This window comes from Martes martes, assembly GCF_963455335.1.
Source record: "Martes martes genome assembly, chromosome: 14".
Taxonomy (NCBI): domain Eukaryota; kingdom Metazoa; phylum Chordata; class Mammalia; order Carnivora; family Mustelidae; genus Martes; species Martes martes.
Genome location: NC_137902.1, coordinates 34377748 through 34391575, shown reverse-complemented (window position 1 = coordinate 34391575; position 13828 = coordinate 34377748). Strand labels below are relative to the sequence as shown.

At 42.0% G+C, this 13828-nt stretch overlaps 1 protein-coding gene across 3 annotated transcripts in view; it reads right to left on the bottom strand.

The window, feature by feature from the left end:
* Positions 1 to 334: 334 nt before the first annotated feature.
* The window catches only part of IDE (insulin degrading enzyme), a 109169-nt gene continuing 95675 nt past the window's right edge, over positions 335 to 13828 (bottom strand). For all 3 annotated transcript variants that reach the window (XM_080823312.1, XM_080823311.1, XM_080823313.1), the window contains 7 exons: positions 12994 to 13105; positions 9804 to 9971; positions 8128 to 8400; positions 7040 to 7101; positions 4167 to 4239; positions 3422 to 3489; positions 335 to 2660 (listed from right to left, as the gene is read on the bottom strand). In XM_080823312.1, coding sequence (XP_080679438.1) covers positions 2565 to 2660; positions 3422 to 3489; positions 4167 to 4239; positions 7040 to 7101; positions 8128 to 8400; positions 9804 to 9971; positions 12994 to 13105 — 852 coding nt within the window. In that variant the 3' untranslated portion in view covers positions 335 to 2564. The remainder of the gene's footprint in view (positions 2661 to 3421; positions 3490 to 4166; positions 4240 to 7039; positions 7102 to 8127; positions 8401 to 9803; positions 9972 to 12993; positions 13106 to 13828) is intronic.

The window sequence follows — 13828 nt, the reverse complement described above, 5'->3', positions numbered from 1 at the left end:
TGGCTTTTCTACCCTTTTTATTTTTCTCCCTGTAATGCCAAGGACTAATCTTGCTGGGTTTGGGGTGAGTGACAATACGCACAGCAAGGAGCTCAGCCCCCCACCAAAATTCCTTTCACAAAAGCGATCTACTCTTTGAGTGTGAAATTGACCCATTTATTTGACTAAATCACTGTCACCCAGATACACTCAAAAAATTTTTTTTCCCCATAAAACCAATTCACTGCTTTCTGCATTAGGAATAATGAACGCAAGAAATAATGTCAAATCGGGATGTTAAGAGGTAGGCTGCCCACTAAAACTGTAAAAATAATACAAATGCAAACGCCAGAGGTTAAATTCAGGCAATTTATTGTAAACAGGATTACCCTAGCACTCCACCATACTGGCTGTGTCACATGCTCTCCCTTCCACATCAACTAGGCGAAAAGAAGACTTTTTTAAAAAGTCGTAACTAATAACTTAGTCTGTTTCCCACAAATCTCATTTACTATGCGCTGAGTAAACAGCAGTATCCAGGGTGGTCTGTTATTGCTCATGGACTGCGACTTGGACCAATTTCAATGAATCCATTAGAATGCCCGGGCGATCCAACAGCAGCCGGAGATCCAGTCTGGAAACCAGACAGTGCTGGCACACCCTGTGCGCAACCCCAGCTTCCTGGAAGACTACACGAGACTCCCTTCAGATTTCATGTGACTTTCTCACAAAAATGACACTGTTAAATTTCACCCATTTTTTTTTAAAAGAGCTAAAAATTACTCAATAGCACATAATTTTCCACAGAAAAGGTAGGTGGAGTATTTACTCTTCCAGCGGTGGATTTAAACACTCAGGGCTAATTTTAGATCACTCTTGTGTATATCTGCAGTTTGATGAAAAGCTGCATAGTCTACAAATGCATAAAACCAGAAGGAAGTGATGACTCACCCACCTTCTGAGGGACAAAGACAGGCTTCCCACGAGGAAGCTCCTGCAGGTAGGGGTAAAAAGACGGGTACAGCACCACATTTATCTGACAGTAGACTGGAGGCCCGCTTTTGAAAGCAGCCTCCACAGTTGTGATAATATCACTCTTGCCCCAAATGTAGATTATCTGGGAAATGGCAAATGTGAAAACCGAAGGTGTGAAGAGACATGACTCTACAGAAAGAAGTCCTGGCCAGTCACTCACGTAGAGGTAAGATGTCATCAGAGAATGTCATCCTATACTTTGCCTGAGTTAGTGGACAACGGGGCCACATACTGTTACTAGGGCCTGTGTGTGGAAGGATATTCACAATTTCTCCTAAAGCAAGTTTTAATAACAGTAAATATTTCAAAACAGCTGTTAAATCTACAGTAACAATTTCATCTAAAATAGTATCTCATGAAAAAAATAGTTTTTTAAAAGTCCACTCCAGTCTTCATCTGTGTTTCTATGTTTATATTTATATATTCAAAAAATAACTTAACACTTAAGGCAATATTAGACTGGTAGCAAAAAGGGATTTTAGAGTCTTCTGGAGATCACACTACTTAAGAATCAAGGCTTTATTTTTTATACCTTCAAAAAGGTGGCTTTGTACTTGCTGTCTTTTAAATTCATAATGGGGCAAATATTTTGGTTCATATACTGACTGCAATATCATGGCAGCAAAAAGTTACAAGTATTTGTAATAGCTGATGTTGGAAAAGCATGTCACACACTCAGTGGGATCTGAAGTTGACCCTATTTGTACTCATCAAATAAATACAATAAATGTTATTGATGGGAAAAGGTAAAATTACTGATGGAACACCGCAAACCAACTATGAACAAAAACGTCAATATAATTCAATCGGAAAGAAACAAATCACAGTAATCCTGAGAAATTCAGTTTGGGACAAAATTGATGTAAGGTAAGTCTGTACTTCTAGCATCGTAAATAAGTAGGGTGTTCTAGGGTTTTCCAGCATTTTGCTAGTTTGAATAAAAAACATGTTCAAATTTTATAAAAAGATTAAAACCATGCTTTATATAATCAGCAATTTCACTAATAAAAGAAAATTATTTTGCTTTGTTCATTATCTGCCAAATATTAATGTTCTCCATTGATTTACATGAAACCACCAAATAGAAAGCAAATTTGAGAATCAGTTTTTAAAAAGGTATTACCTTTCTAAAGGTTTTAAAGCCTTTTCTGTCAACCTAGGAGGCTTTTAGAAAAAAAAAAATGACTAACATATTATTATCTTCTGACAAGTGACTATTTTACAGAACAGGGAAGGTAAGATTCTATAGGAATATTATTCATCATTTTAAGTACTGTTATAGAAGGGCAATTTCTCTTAGTAATGAAAGAAAAATTTTAAAATATTTAAGAGGCATGTATTTAAAAAATATTCTACATCTATAAGATTTTGTAATTTAATTACTTTGGATTTTTAATATTTCTACATAATGACATTTGACAAACCCCTCTTTTTTCTGTTTGTCTCTCTAACGGTGAACCAGAAACTACTAAAGTGGCCGAGGTTGTTTTCCCAGCCCCTGGAAGACTCCGGGACGCGTCCACCTGCACTCTCCCACCCTGAGGGAATCTTCAGAGTTTTGCAGCCATGAAGTTAATATGTGGTTTCACAAGGGGAAACAGCGGCAAACCACGCTTGAACTCAGTCATGTTCTGAATCACTTCAGGCTGCAAAGAAAAAAGTTCTTAGTGTTTACAGTCTAAAAAACCAGACTGATGAGAACGTTGCCTTTTCTTTCCCTTCTTTCTTTCTTTACTTTTCTTTCCCTCCCTCCCTTCTTCTCCCCCCCTTCCTTCCTTTTCTTTTTCTTTCTTTTTCTTTTCTTCCTCCCTCCCTCCCGCACACACTAGTTTCTACCCCACATATTATGATCTAATCTTCCTGGCTCAGTAGGGCTGGATTGTCTATGCAAACCTATGGTGAGTGTGAGTGGGACCCGGAGCCAGAAAGAAGACGCTTGGCTTTCCTCTGGGTGTACAAGGGTGAGGACACAAGAGTGGGCACACAAGTCTCCAGCAGGATATGCAGAGGCACTCGGCAGGGGCCTGGGCACACTGCCAGTTCCTTCCTCCTGCCAGTAAAGGCCAACCTTTCCAGATGATTAAAACATGCTTGCACCATGAAAGGAACTAGGTAAAAAGACATGGCTGGAGGTAACTCACTGCAGAGCAACATAATTCTTCAAACTAGAAGCAAAGGCAAACAAGGTCAGAGGCCAAGTCTTTCTGCTGCTGAAAAAGGCATGACCCCTGGGAGCTGTCAGAATGGCGAACCAGGGGTCGCCATTTACGTTTAAGGGGAACGTAAAGTAGAGGCTCAAACACCTGGTGACCTGAAACCTCTAGCCTTCTGTGTCCTGATGAACAAGCTCCTTCCACGCAGGAAGTCCTCTAACCATGCGCTCTAACATGACATTTGCATTTCTTACTTGTGGCAAGGCTGGTGCTTGTGACAAATTTATGTCATTTTGACATGGGAACTCTCCAACCACAGGACCTAGAAGAAAATAAAAGGTTTACTACTGACATAATAAATACTGGCCTATAAGAGCAACTTAAAAAATAGAAACTGAAACCAGACTTGGCCCATTCGGAAATTGTACCAGGCCTATGTACCCCCAGGCTGCCTGCTCCCCAACACCTCGACTGCTGGTTCTGCCTCCTATCCGGAATGTTGCCAGTGATGGTTCACAACGTTACTGTGGCTATAAAGCCTGGCCCACAGCAACTTTGATGCCCATGCCTGGCCTCACTGGACCCTGAGGCTCTGACCACCAGGAAGGATCCAGTAAAACAACCCAGAAGGCCAGGGGAGCTAATGGTTGGGAGGTAAACCTTGGCCACTCAGAGACAGAAGATGAGAAGGACTGAGCAGATGAACTGGATGCAGTGGTCCCTCACACAGCTTCTCCAAAGATGTCCTACGACTAACTAGCTGTGTCTCTTTGAAAAGCTGTGACTAGCTTGGCACTGTGGTAGTTAATGCTGGCGCTCTCCTCCCCTGCCTCATTTCCCTTTGCTCCTTATTTTTGCTTTGATTGAGCAGACCCTGCCTCCAGTTCGTCCCCCTCCTCTTTACTCTCTGGTGCCCAATGAAGGGATGCTCCTAGGGCAAGGGACAACCATCAGGTGCCTAAAAATACACTTTTAAAAAAGTGAATATTTAATACTTACAAGAATCCATTTCTCTGGCAAGAACATGGACGGATACCTTATGTCTCCTTGGGGCATCTACTGCCAACATTTCCTAGGGAGAAAGAACAGCAGGGTCACCCTTCTGCGCCACTTAGGAACTTAAAATGAAGTACTCTTTTATGAATGTGAAGAATTAGCTCTCACATAGCCAGAAACAAAAAAGTGGTTTCCCCTCACTTAAGAGTATTTCCTTTAAACTCCACAAAGATTAGGTAAGGTAGCCAAGAATTATTATTAACCCCATTTTACAATTGAGAAAATGGAGTCCACAGAAATGAAGTGATGTACTCAAACTCCTACAGTTAATAAGTACCTGGGCTGGGACTGAAAACCTAGCCTAGGACTCACTGGGGTGTGACGCAGAACTACACCTAGTAACATTTAATGACTCCAGAGGCAATGGCCGGAGCTTAGTCAAGGGATGAACACAACCTGCTCCTCTAAGAACCTTCTTAGCTTCTGCACCAGGGCACTACCATGGTTCTTCATCTACCGAAAGAGAAAGGAAACTAACATTTCTCGAGTGTCCCCTTATATCAGGGACTCTCCTGCATCAGCACACTTGAGTCTCTGTAAGCTAAGTGTCATGACGGTCTGATTTTAGAGACACAGAGAGGTATGATGACTTGCTGAAGTCACACAGCTTACAGTGATGGTATGAAAGAAGCAAGCTGGTTCTTTCCACACTACCAGGCTCCTTTGAAGGACTTCCCTAGGTCATACCACGAACACCAGGACCGGTGAGTTGATAGATCCTGTGGGAAAGTGACTCTTGACCTTTTCCTTAATGCTGGACCACTATCTGTCTTTTCCAAGGGGAAAACACAAGTTGTGTGGAAGCTGCCCCTGATTATACCCTGAGAGAGAGAGATCGCTGCCAAAGCCACATCAGCTCACTAAGTATTTACCAAGCAGTTATGATAAGGCGGGTCTTGTGCAACTGCAATGTGAGCCCCACTGATGCTGCACCACTAATGCGACCACAGCTCCCACCAGCTGCCAGGAAAGCCCAGGTTCGCCCACAGGCCTCCCCAGGCCCCCCAGCCTCTTTCAGGAGCTCGGCCCAGGTTTGCCTCCAGTAACACAAAGTACCTCACTTGAGACTGTCTCACTTACTGAGTAAAAAGTTTGCTTTCAAAGATCTATTCACTATTGCTTTTTACCCAAATCTTCATTGTCCTCTTACCAATCTTTATCAGTAGAGTGTAACACCCTCTTCAGTTTCAGACTAGTCTCAATTTCCTGACCAACTTTGGACAATCGCCTTCCCTCCTTCCCTCCTTTCCTCCCCTTTCTTTCCTTCTTTTCTTTTTTCTTCCTCTTCTCCCCTTTCTTCCTTTCCTCCCCCCCCCTTTTTTTTAAGATTTTATTTATTTATTTAGTTGAGAGAGAGCACCACTAGGGGGAAAAGGCAGAGGGAGAAGCAGACTCCCCACTGAGCAGGGAGCTTGATGTGGGACTCAATCCCAGAACCCTGGGACCCTGACCTGAAGAGAAGGCAGACGCTTAACTGACTGAGCCACCCAGGTGCCCCAATCTCCATCTTTCTAAACACAAACGAACCAATAAAAAAACTGTGTTTTCTTGCAAACCGTATTCTAAGGAACACTGAAGTCCCAGGAGATACTTTATTTTGTGGGGAGGAAAAAAGAAAAAAGGATGCATGCTGAATCCCTTTAGGAAGTTTCGTTAGTCCGGGCGCCTGGGTGGCTAAGTTGGTTAAGTGTCTGATTCTTGGGTTTGGGCTCAGGTCATGATCTAAGAGTTATGAGATCGAGCCCACGTTGGGCTCTGGGCACTGTGCTCACTCAGTCTGCTAAGGATTCTCTTTCTCTCCGTCTGCCCCCTCCCTGCTCATGCTCTCTCTCTCTCTCTCCAATAAATAAATAATATCTTTTAAAAAAATGAAGTTTTATTAGTCAAAATTAAATGCTAGGCTAAAGAAATCTTTATTGTGGGGTTTCTCAGAACTTCTAAAATGCTAACACACTGTTGATTCTCCAAAAACAAGAATGAAGAGTGTAGTCTTTCCCAAACTTGCATGGTCATGAAACCCTTTTTTGTAGGTGCCCCTACTAATATCTTGTAGAACACTAGTGTACCATGGAACACAGCTAGGAAAAAGATGCTCTAGACTTAGCTTAGGCTTGGTAATAAAACTCTTATTTTTTAAGACAAGAAAGCCTCAGTCTTATAAACTGCTATTCTAACAAATTCAGTAATTAGGTACTACTTGCAATTTCAAATGAATAACAGAATTTGTGGAGGGGAAGAAAAAAAATCCTCACTGCTTGTGGAAACACAAGAGTAAGTTATATTGTGACATCACTCCTCTTAAACACCCACAACTAATAATGCCTTAGAAGCCAGAAAGAGCTGAACATGATCACCCTTTCTTGTAAGCCCTGGGAACAAAGACCTAACCTCACAAAGCAAATAGTCTGAACAACTAAAACTTATTTTGTAATATCAACAAGGAAAACATATTCTGATTCAAAGCATTCTGATTAAAACATTTAAAAAACTTTGAGGCTGAGAATTACTACTGAAGAGGTAACAGCAACAGATACCATTTATTAAATGCTAAGTGCCAATGACTTTGTACATCTCACTTCAATTCATACTCCTATTAATCTCTATTGCATAAATAAGAAAACTGAGGTTCAGAAGCTCTAGTTCCCAGGGTCTTCATTCAGAAGCCATGCACAGTCCTGCTCCTGCTTCACAGGTAAAAGACCCTTCAGAGCAGGTCAGCTGACCGAGGCTGCAGCAGGTTCAAAGCAGTAACATACAACACAGCACAAATAATATCTGCTTATGAGTCAAAATCTCAACATGTAAGTTCAACTTACCTTGTAGAATTTGATGATATCTTCCTTGGTAAGTGTCTTTAAATATGCAACTTCTGTGTTGTCTGAAACAGCAATCAAACAATAATTTACTAATATTTCCATCTTAAGTAGTCCAGAATACTACAGTAAATGACCATATACTTCGCTCCAGTGCTCTTAGGTATCCCTATTTTTAAGTGATCTTCTGCTCCTGCAAGTAGTCAGGGGATAAATATCAAGTAAAGCGCCCAAAGACATCCTGGCTCCCTACTTAGGAGCTACTGGATCTGCAGTCCAGTCACGTCAGCTTTTCTGAGCCTCAGCTTCCTCGTCTGGAAATTGGGGGTAATAACTACTTAAAGGGGCTGCTGTGAGAACTAAGGAAAATGATGAGTGACAATCACACGCTACTACCCACGTGGCAAATGCTCAAGAAATGGTAGGCACCACTGCCAATGGCTAAAAAAATGACAGGTAAGGAAACAGGAGCCCCAGACAAAGGCGTCTTGGCTAAGATCTTCAGCTTGTTGGTGTCAGAATGAGAACACAAGCCCCTGACTTCCAGTGCAGCGTGGTGCCCTGCCCTGTGACTCTCCGCTGTAGAAGAAGGAAGCCGCTGAGCAGGCAACTTCAGGGAGCACAACTGTCCCAAATGTAATGGCACCGACACATTTCTGGAGATCCCTGCAGGCAAAAGTTTAAACCCCTGTGCCTCAGGGCAGCCTTATCTCAGGAGAGTTCAATCTGCACATTTTCCTTTTTCTTTTTTTGGTGCTATGAGCCATAGATAAGTACATCATCTGTGCTCAGCGCCTCAGGGGCACGCTAACTGAACACAAAAAAGTGAAATTAGATTTACTATTACTGCATTATTATGAGATACAGGGAGATCCAGCTCTAGTTTTAGAGAAGAAAGAAAGATAAAGTTTTTTAATAAAAACTGTTATGATGTTAAAAAATGGCTCTTCAGAAGTGCTACGCTTCACACCCCCACCAAATTAGCACCAGAACATCACCTACAAGACGAGTACCATTTTGTAGAATGGCCTCTGTGTCCTCAAACATTACACTCACGTGTCGTAAATGTCGGGGCCCTCATTTTGCCTTACCTCTGTCAAAATTGTATTGCTGAGAGATGATTTCCCCCCAATATTTAGCACACTCTGCAGATAGTTTCTTTGGTTTGTCTAATCGACGAATCGCTAATGCTTGAATGTGTTTTTGAAAAGCTTCTTCTGTCATGTCCTCTATGGACTTCTCCATGGTGATTAGAAAAGCTTCCACTCTGCTCTCTAGGTAGTGAGGTGGCTTTTCTGACTGGATGATGAATCGTAAGCCCTGTATGCCGTTGGCGCGACGCGGCCCGCTGAAGACGATATAGCCTGAAACATGAACATTAGCCAGTCAGGACTCGGGCATCTGAGCCTTGGGTCACTTTTAATCCTTCAAAACCTATCCTATCAGAGCAATAAAATCTACTTATAGGCTTTGTATTATTCACCTCTGAAGAAATATGAATAACTAGGATATCCTAAGTCCCTAAAGATAGAGCAAAAGAGCTCTCTGAAGAACAGTTAGAAAGTTGGGAGATAATTCTTTTTCTTAAAAAAAAAAAAAAAAAAAAAGGAGAAAACCCTCTTCATTATTCAGTCGCATATCCCACAACTGCTCTCTGTCCGCGAGCTAATCATCCTCTGTCTATGTTAAAGTCATTCCCATCCCTAGGATAGACTGAACTCATTTTCATCCCCTAACCATGATTCCACCTCTGTTTCCTTTCACATCCAAGTTCCCTATGTGAATCCATTCCCAGACCAACTCTATTCAGACTAAAAATCTTGGGAGACCAAGTAACAGAAGGTCACACTTCTGCTGTCACCTTGTGAACTCATGCACAACCATCCTTCCACATCTTGTTCAAACTGAGCTGTGGCTTGTGTCCTTCAGCTGCTCTTCCCTGAACCACATCTCTGACAGCTATGGTGTCTTTGGGTCCCACTTCTGAGGAAGTCACTATCTTCAGCGTGACCTTTAGTTGCAGTGGAGTCTCTCAGCAACATTTACCATGTTGCACGATAACTATTCCCTTACAGTTTTTTTATGGTCTGTCTCCCCCACCATAATGTCAGCTCAGAGAGGGCAGGGACTTCTCTTCTGTTCACTGCTGATCAGACAGTGAGCACCCTGACGGGATGGGCCATCCATAGCTTATCCCTTTTCCGTGATTATTTCCTTTTCCCTTTATCCCACTGCATTTGGCATAGCAGTGGTTTAAAAAATGAAAATACTTGGAAAGATTCACCCAAATTCACTCCAGGACCTTAAATAGTGCCTAAAACGCTGCCTGAAACATTTTCTCAACACTTTCTATATGCCCCAGGCCTGGGATGCAAAGATGGGTAAGAAATAATACCTGCCCTCAGGGAACCCAAAGTTTCATGAATCTAAACTTCTCTGCATGGCTTGCTTTCCATCTTGCCTTCCATAATAAATAATCTTCTGTTTGCACCCTCTCCCCCTACCTAAAATGTCCCTTATTGACAGGTATGTACTGTAAACACACAGTCTTCTCCTAAGAAGTGCTTTAATGTCCACAAGATGTTAACTGCTTATTTTTTAAAGTGGATTCCCATTAACTTTGCCTATGGGTGAAGTTTTCACAGACTTTCTCAATGCAGCAAGGCCGTAGCACCATGCAAGTGGATGCTACATGCGGAGTATGCTTCCTAAGGACAGTGGTTGCTCTAAGTCTATGGTATCCCGCTGCTCCCCACTTCCCTCTCACCCAGCTGCTCCTTGGTGCGCAGGGTGTTGAAGCAAGGTTCGGAGATGATTTGACAGAAGAGCTCTAGAAACATATTCTCTGAGGTGCTCTGCATGTCTGTCTGGTAGTATATCTCGATGCCACAGTTATTGTGAACTTCATTCCTCTGCTGATACACAAACCATCCCCCTAGGAAGTTTCAAAAAGAGAACAGGTTCAAAATCTTATTTAGGATTTAATAAAGCCAATGTTTTGTCTGGCTTTTTAAAGTTGTTTTATTTGGTTGGTGTTTTTCGGCAATTCCAAACTGCAATTAATTTATTAAGAATGTGAAACTCAACTAACTTACCTAAGGGAAGCCTTTGTTGAATATAGTGATTTGAACTTGGCAGGCCCTCAATAAACATTCATCAAGTTTAAAGGGCAAAGAACTTATAAAAGACCCATTTTATGGCTAAGTATTAATGCTAAGTAAAACCCACAGTTAATACAGTGTACAAGTTAGTGCATGTACTAGCTTAGAACTAGCTAATACAGATAAGACTCTCAACAGAAATACCACTTATGTTTTAATAAACATACAAAACAATTCTTTTAAAATTACTAGTTGTTGGGGCATCTGGGCGGCTTAATCGGTTAAACATCTGCCTTTGGCTTAGGTCATGATCCCAGAGTCCTGGGATCGAGCCCCGCATCAGGCACCCTGCTTAGGGGGAAGCCTGCTTCTCCCTCTCCCACTCCCCCTGCTTGTGTTCCCTCTTTCTCTCTCTCTCTCTGCCAAATAAATAAATAAAATCTTTAAAAAAAATTACTAGTTTTGACTTTATTATCTTGGATTTCTATTTAGCATTTTATTTATTTTTTATTTTTATTTTTTTTTAAAGATTTTATTTATTTATTTGACAGACAAAGATCACAAGTAGGCAGAGAGGAGGGCAGAGAGAGAGGAGGAAGCAGGCTCCCTGCGGAGCAGAGAGCCCGATGTGGGGCTCAATCCCAGGACCCCGGGATCATGACCTGAGCTGAAGGCAGAGGCTTTAACCCACTGAGCCACTCAGGCACTCCATAGCATTTTATTTTTAATATCAACACCCACAGCAAAGATCATTTCACAAATTTACAGAAATGTGTACAATGCCGGGAGATAACTTAGCCTAACTCTTCACTGTAGAGATGAGGAAGCTAGGGCCCTGAGAAGTGGGGGGACTTTTTCTAAGGACACCACATTGAGATGGTGGACAAATACCTCATCGGAGTTATCCAGAGATGATCACACTTCATGATTTAATAACTTTACTTCATGAGTCATCTATGTGACTGAGTATAGTGTTTAGTGCTTAGTATAAGACTCTCCAAGAAGATTTCTCAGAGTAGCAATGATGCGTTGTGTTCACTTACAGATGGTGATTTAGATAACAACGGTGAAGGGAGGCACACAAGCTGGAGTTGTATTTCACCTACTTCATTTTTCTGACCAGATCCAAGTTTGACCAACAGTCACTTTCTGATTGTGTACTGGAGGCACAGTTTCCTCTTATCACAAGAGGAAGGGGAACATGGTCTGTAGCTACTATGACTTCCCCTCTCCCAACTTCTAGCCTTTTCACATATATCCCAAACTGTTTCCTTCACAAGGCCTGAACATTTCCTGTTTAAACTGTTAATATTGTCTTCGGGAGAGTTAACTGAAGGACTGTGTAAGACATTCAGTCAGAATGTGCAAGACATTCAGTCAGAATGTGTAAGACATTAAGTCAGAATGACTCCCTAACTCCCAGCATTTGGAGACTGGGATGTGAAGTGAGCTGCTTCTGAGCATAGAACATCTGGCCAGTGCACTTGGAGAGAGAGAAGGCCCTAGGAGAGGAGAGAGAAAGCAGGAGATATGAGAAAAGAGGTTTGAAAGACTGATTTCACTTTGAAAATCTGCTTCTGGACTGGCCTCCCTTTGCCTGACACCCAAATGCTGTGGTGTCTGACTGGCATATCCTGATTCCTCCTCTCTGGCCCGTGGTGGTGAGAGACAGCACCAGTTTGACATGAACCACTGCCAGGCCTGTGATGATGCAGAAGAGGAAGAGCTGTGTTAAGGTGTCTGTGAGCATTCAACAACAGGAACACCGTGAGGTAACACGGTGAGGTAACACCGTGCTGGACTAGCTTTAGCAGCTTCTCAGAGGAGTCAGACACAGCGCCCGACCTTAAGGACTGTACAGTCCAACAACGGAGATGGAGATGCACCTCAATCCCAATGCAAGAGAAGAAGGGCTCAGCATCTTCAACAAGGAAAGCTTCAGAAAACCTGTGCTGGGAGGTCGGAAGAGGAGGACTACTTCCAACTGGGAGTTTTAGGAAAATTTTAGTGGAATGGGTGGCTTGTAAGATGGGGCCTGGAAGGAAGAATAGGGTATAGATGTCTATAAGGAAGAGAGAAGGAAAGGGAGCACTATTTCAGGCAGATAAAATAGTGTATGTGGGGGGGGGGGGAGGGTGCCTGGCTTGGAGCACAGACCACACATGCATGGGGAATAGCCAACATCACATTTAGCTAAAAACGACAACAAATAGAACACACACAAAAAATCAATGCTTCTCATCCTTGGTCTAATTATTACCTATTACAAAATTTTGAACAATAAGTGAAAATAATGCTTAATGAGTTTTTCCATGAAAAGAAACCATTGTTAATACAAAAGTAATCCAACACTGCAAACTCCAGTGTATTAATTATTACCCATTCTTTTATGCTAATTCCTTATGAAATATGCATGTAATGAATACATGCTGTTGTCTGCACCTGTGAGTTTCCTAAAACTATTTCTGCCAAAGACTCCAATGGGCCTCCAATTCAGTATTATGATTCTAGTTTCCACTTTTCATAAAGAGATTTTATTTCATGCTTCACAGTCAACATTTCTTCAGCTTTGTACCTTTCTTACTTCCTAACTCTTCTACATTCAACTGCCAGTCAATTCTGATGTCATTCTCTTCAAAATTACTGCCTATCTCCAATTCCACCTCTTTAGCCTTTCTGCAGAGAATTTTCTGGCAGAATTAATTCTCTTTAACCATATTTCTATGAATAGTAGAGGATCCAGTAGATCTTCACCATAAAACTTATGTTATCATCCAAGTGATTTCAACCCACCTGTAATCACCCCCAACATTATGTCAAAGCAGTCTGGTACCAAAATTAAGACATCCAACTTACCGTCAGGGAGCTGAACTTCTCTATACCGAACCAGCTGACTTGGAAGGAGAGGTTTTGTATGAGCATGTTCAATGAGGGTGTCTTCGACCATCTGCATAATTCCTAGTGCAGCCTGTGGGAAAAAGAGCATAGCACATTACAAAACCACAAATGTTATCTGTGAGAATAAAAACAGCATACTGGGTGGTGGCCCATGCAATATGAAAACAACATAAACTACTTTATCATAAAAATGGATTTTTAAACCTTAAATATATTTGATCCTACTCAAATGGGTAAAAACTGAATTTGTCAATTGGTAATACAGTCAGTGTGACAGAGGTGAAGAAAAACAGACCCAGACCAGCATCGACAATGATCTCAGTGCTGTGGGAAAAGGTACTGCCAAAGCTGGAGAAGTACTGGTGATGAAAAGTTGGTCCCAAGTGAATGACCCTGACCACAGACACACAGCAAAGGAAGTGAGTGAGCATAAGGCTTTTTAAGAAATACAGCTGGGGTGCCTAGGTGGCTCAGTCGATTGAGTGCCTGACTCTTGGTTTCAGGTCAGGTCATGATCTCAGGGTTATGAGATCGAACCCCACCCTGCGTTGGGCTCGGTGTTCAGTGGGGATTCTGTTTGAGATTCTCTCCCTCCCTCTACCTATGCCCCACCCCCAATCGTGTGCACTCTCTCTAACAAATAAATAAAATCTTTAATAAATAAATCTGACTTTAGTAAAAAATCCTGTCTCTGCCACTTATTAGCATCTGACCTCGGGCACACTGTTTTGGAGGCAGTACAGCAGAGTGGTAGGGAAAGTGTGGGGTCTTTTTTTTTTTTTAAGATTTTATT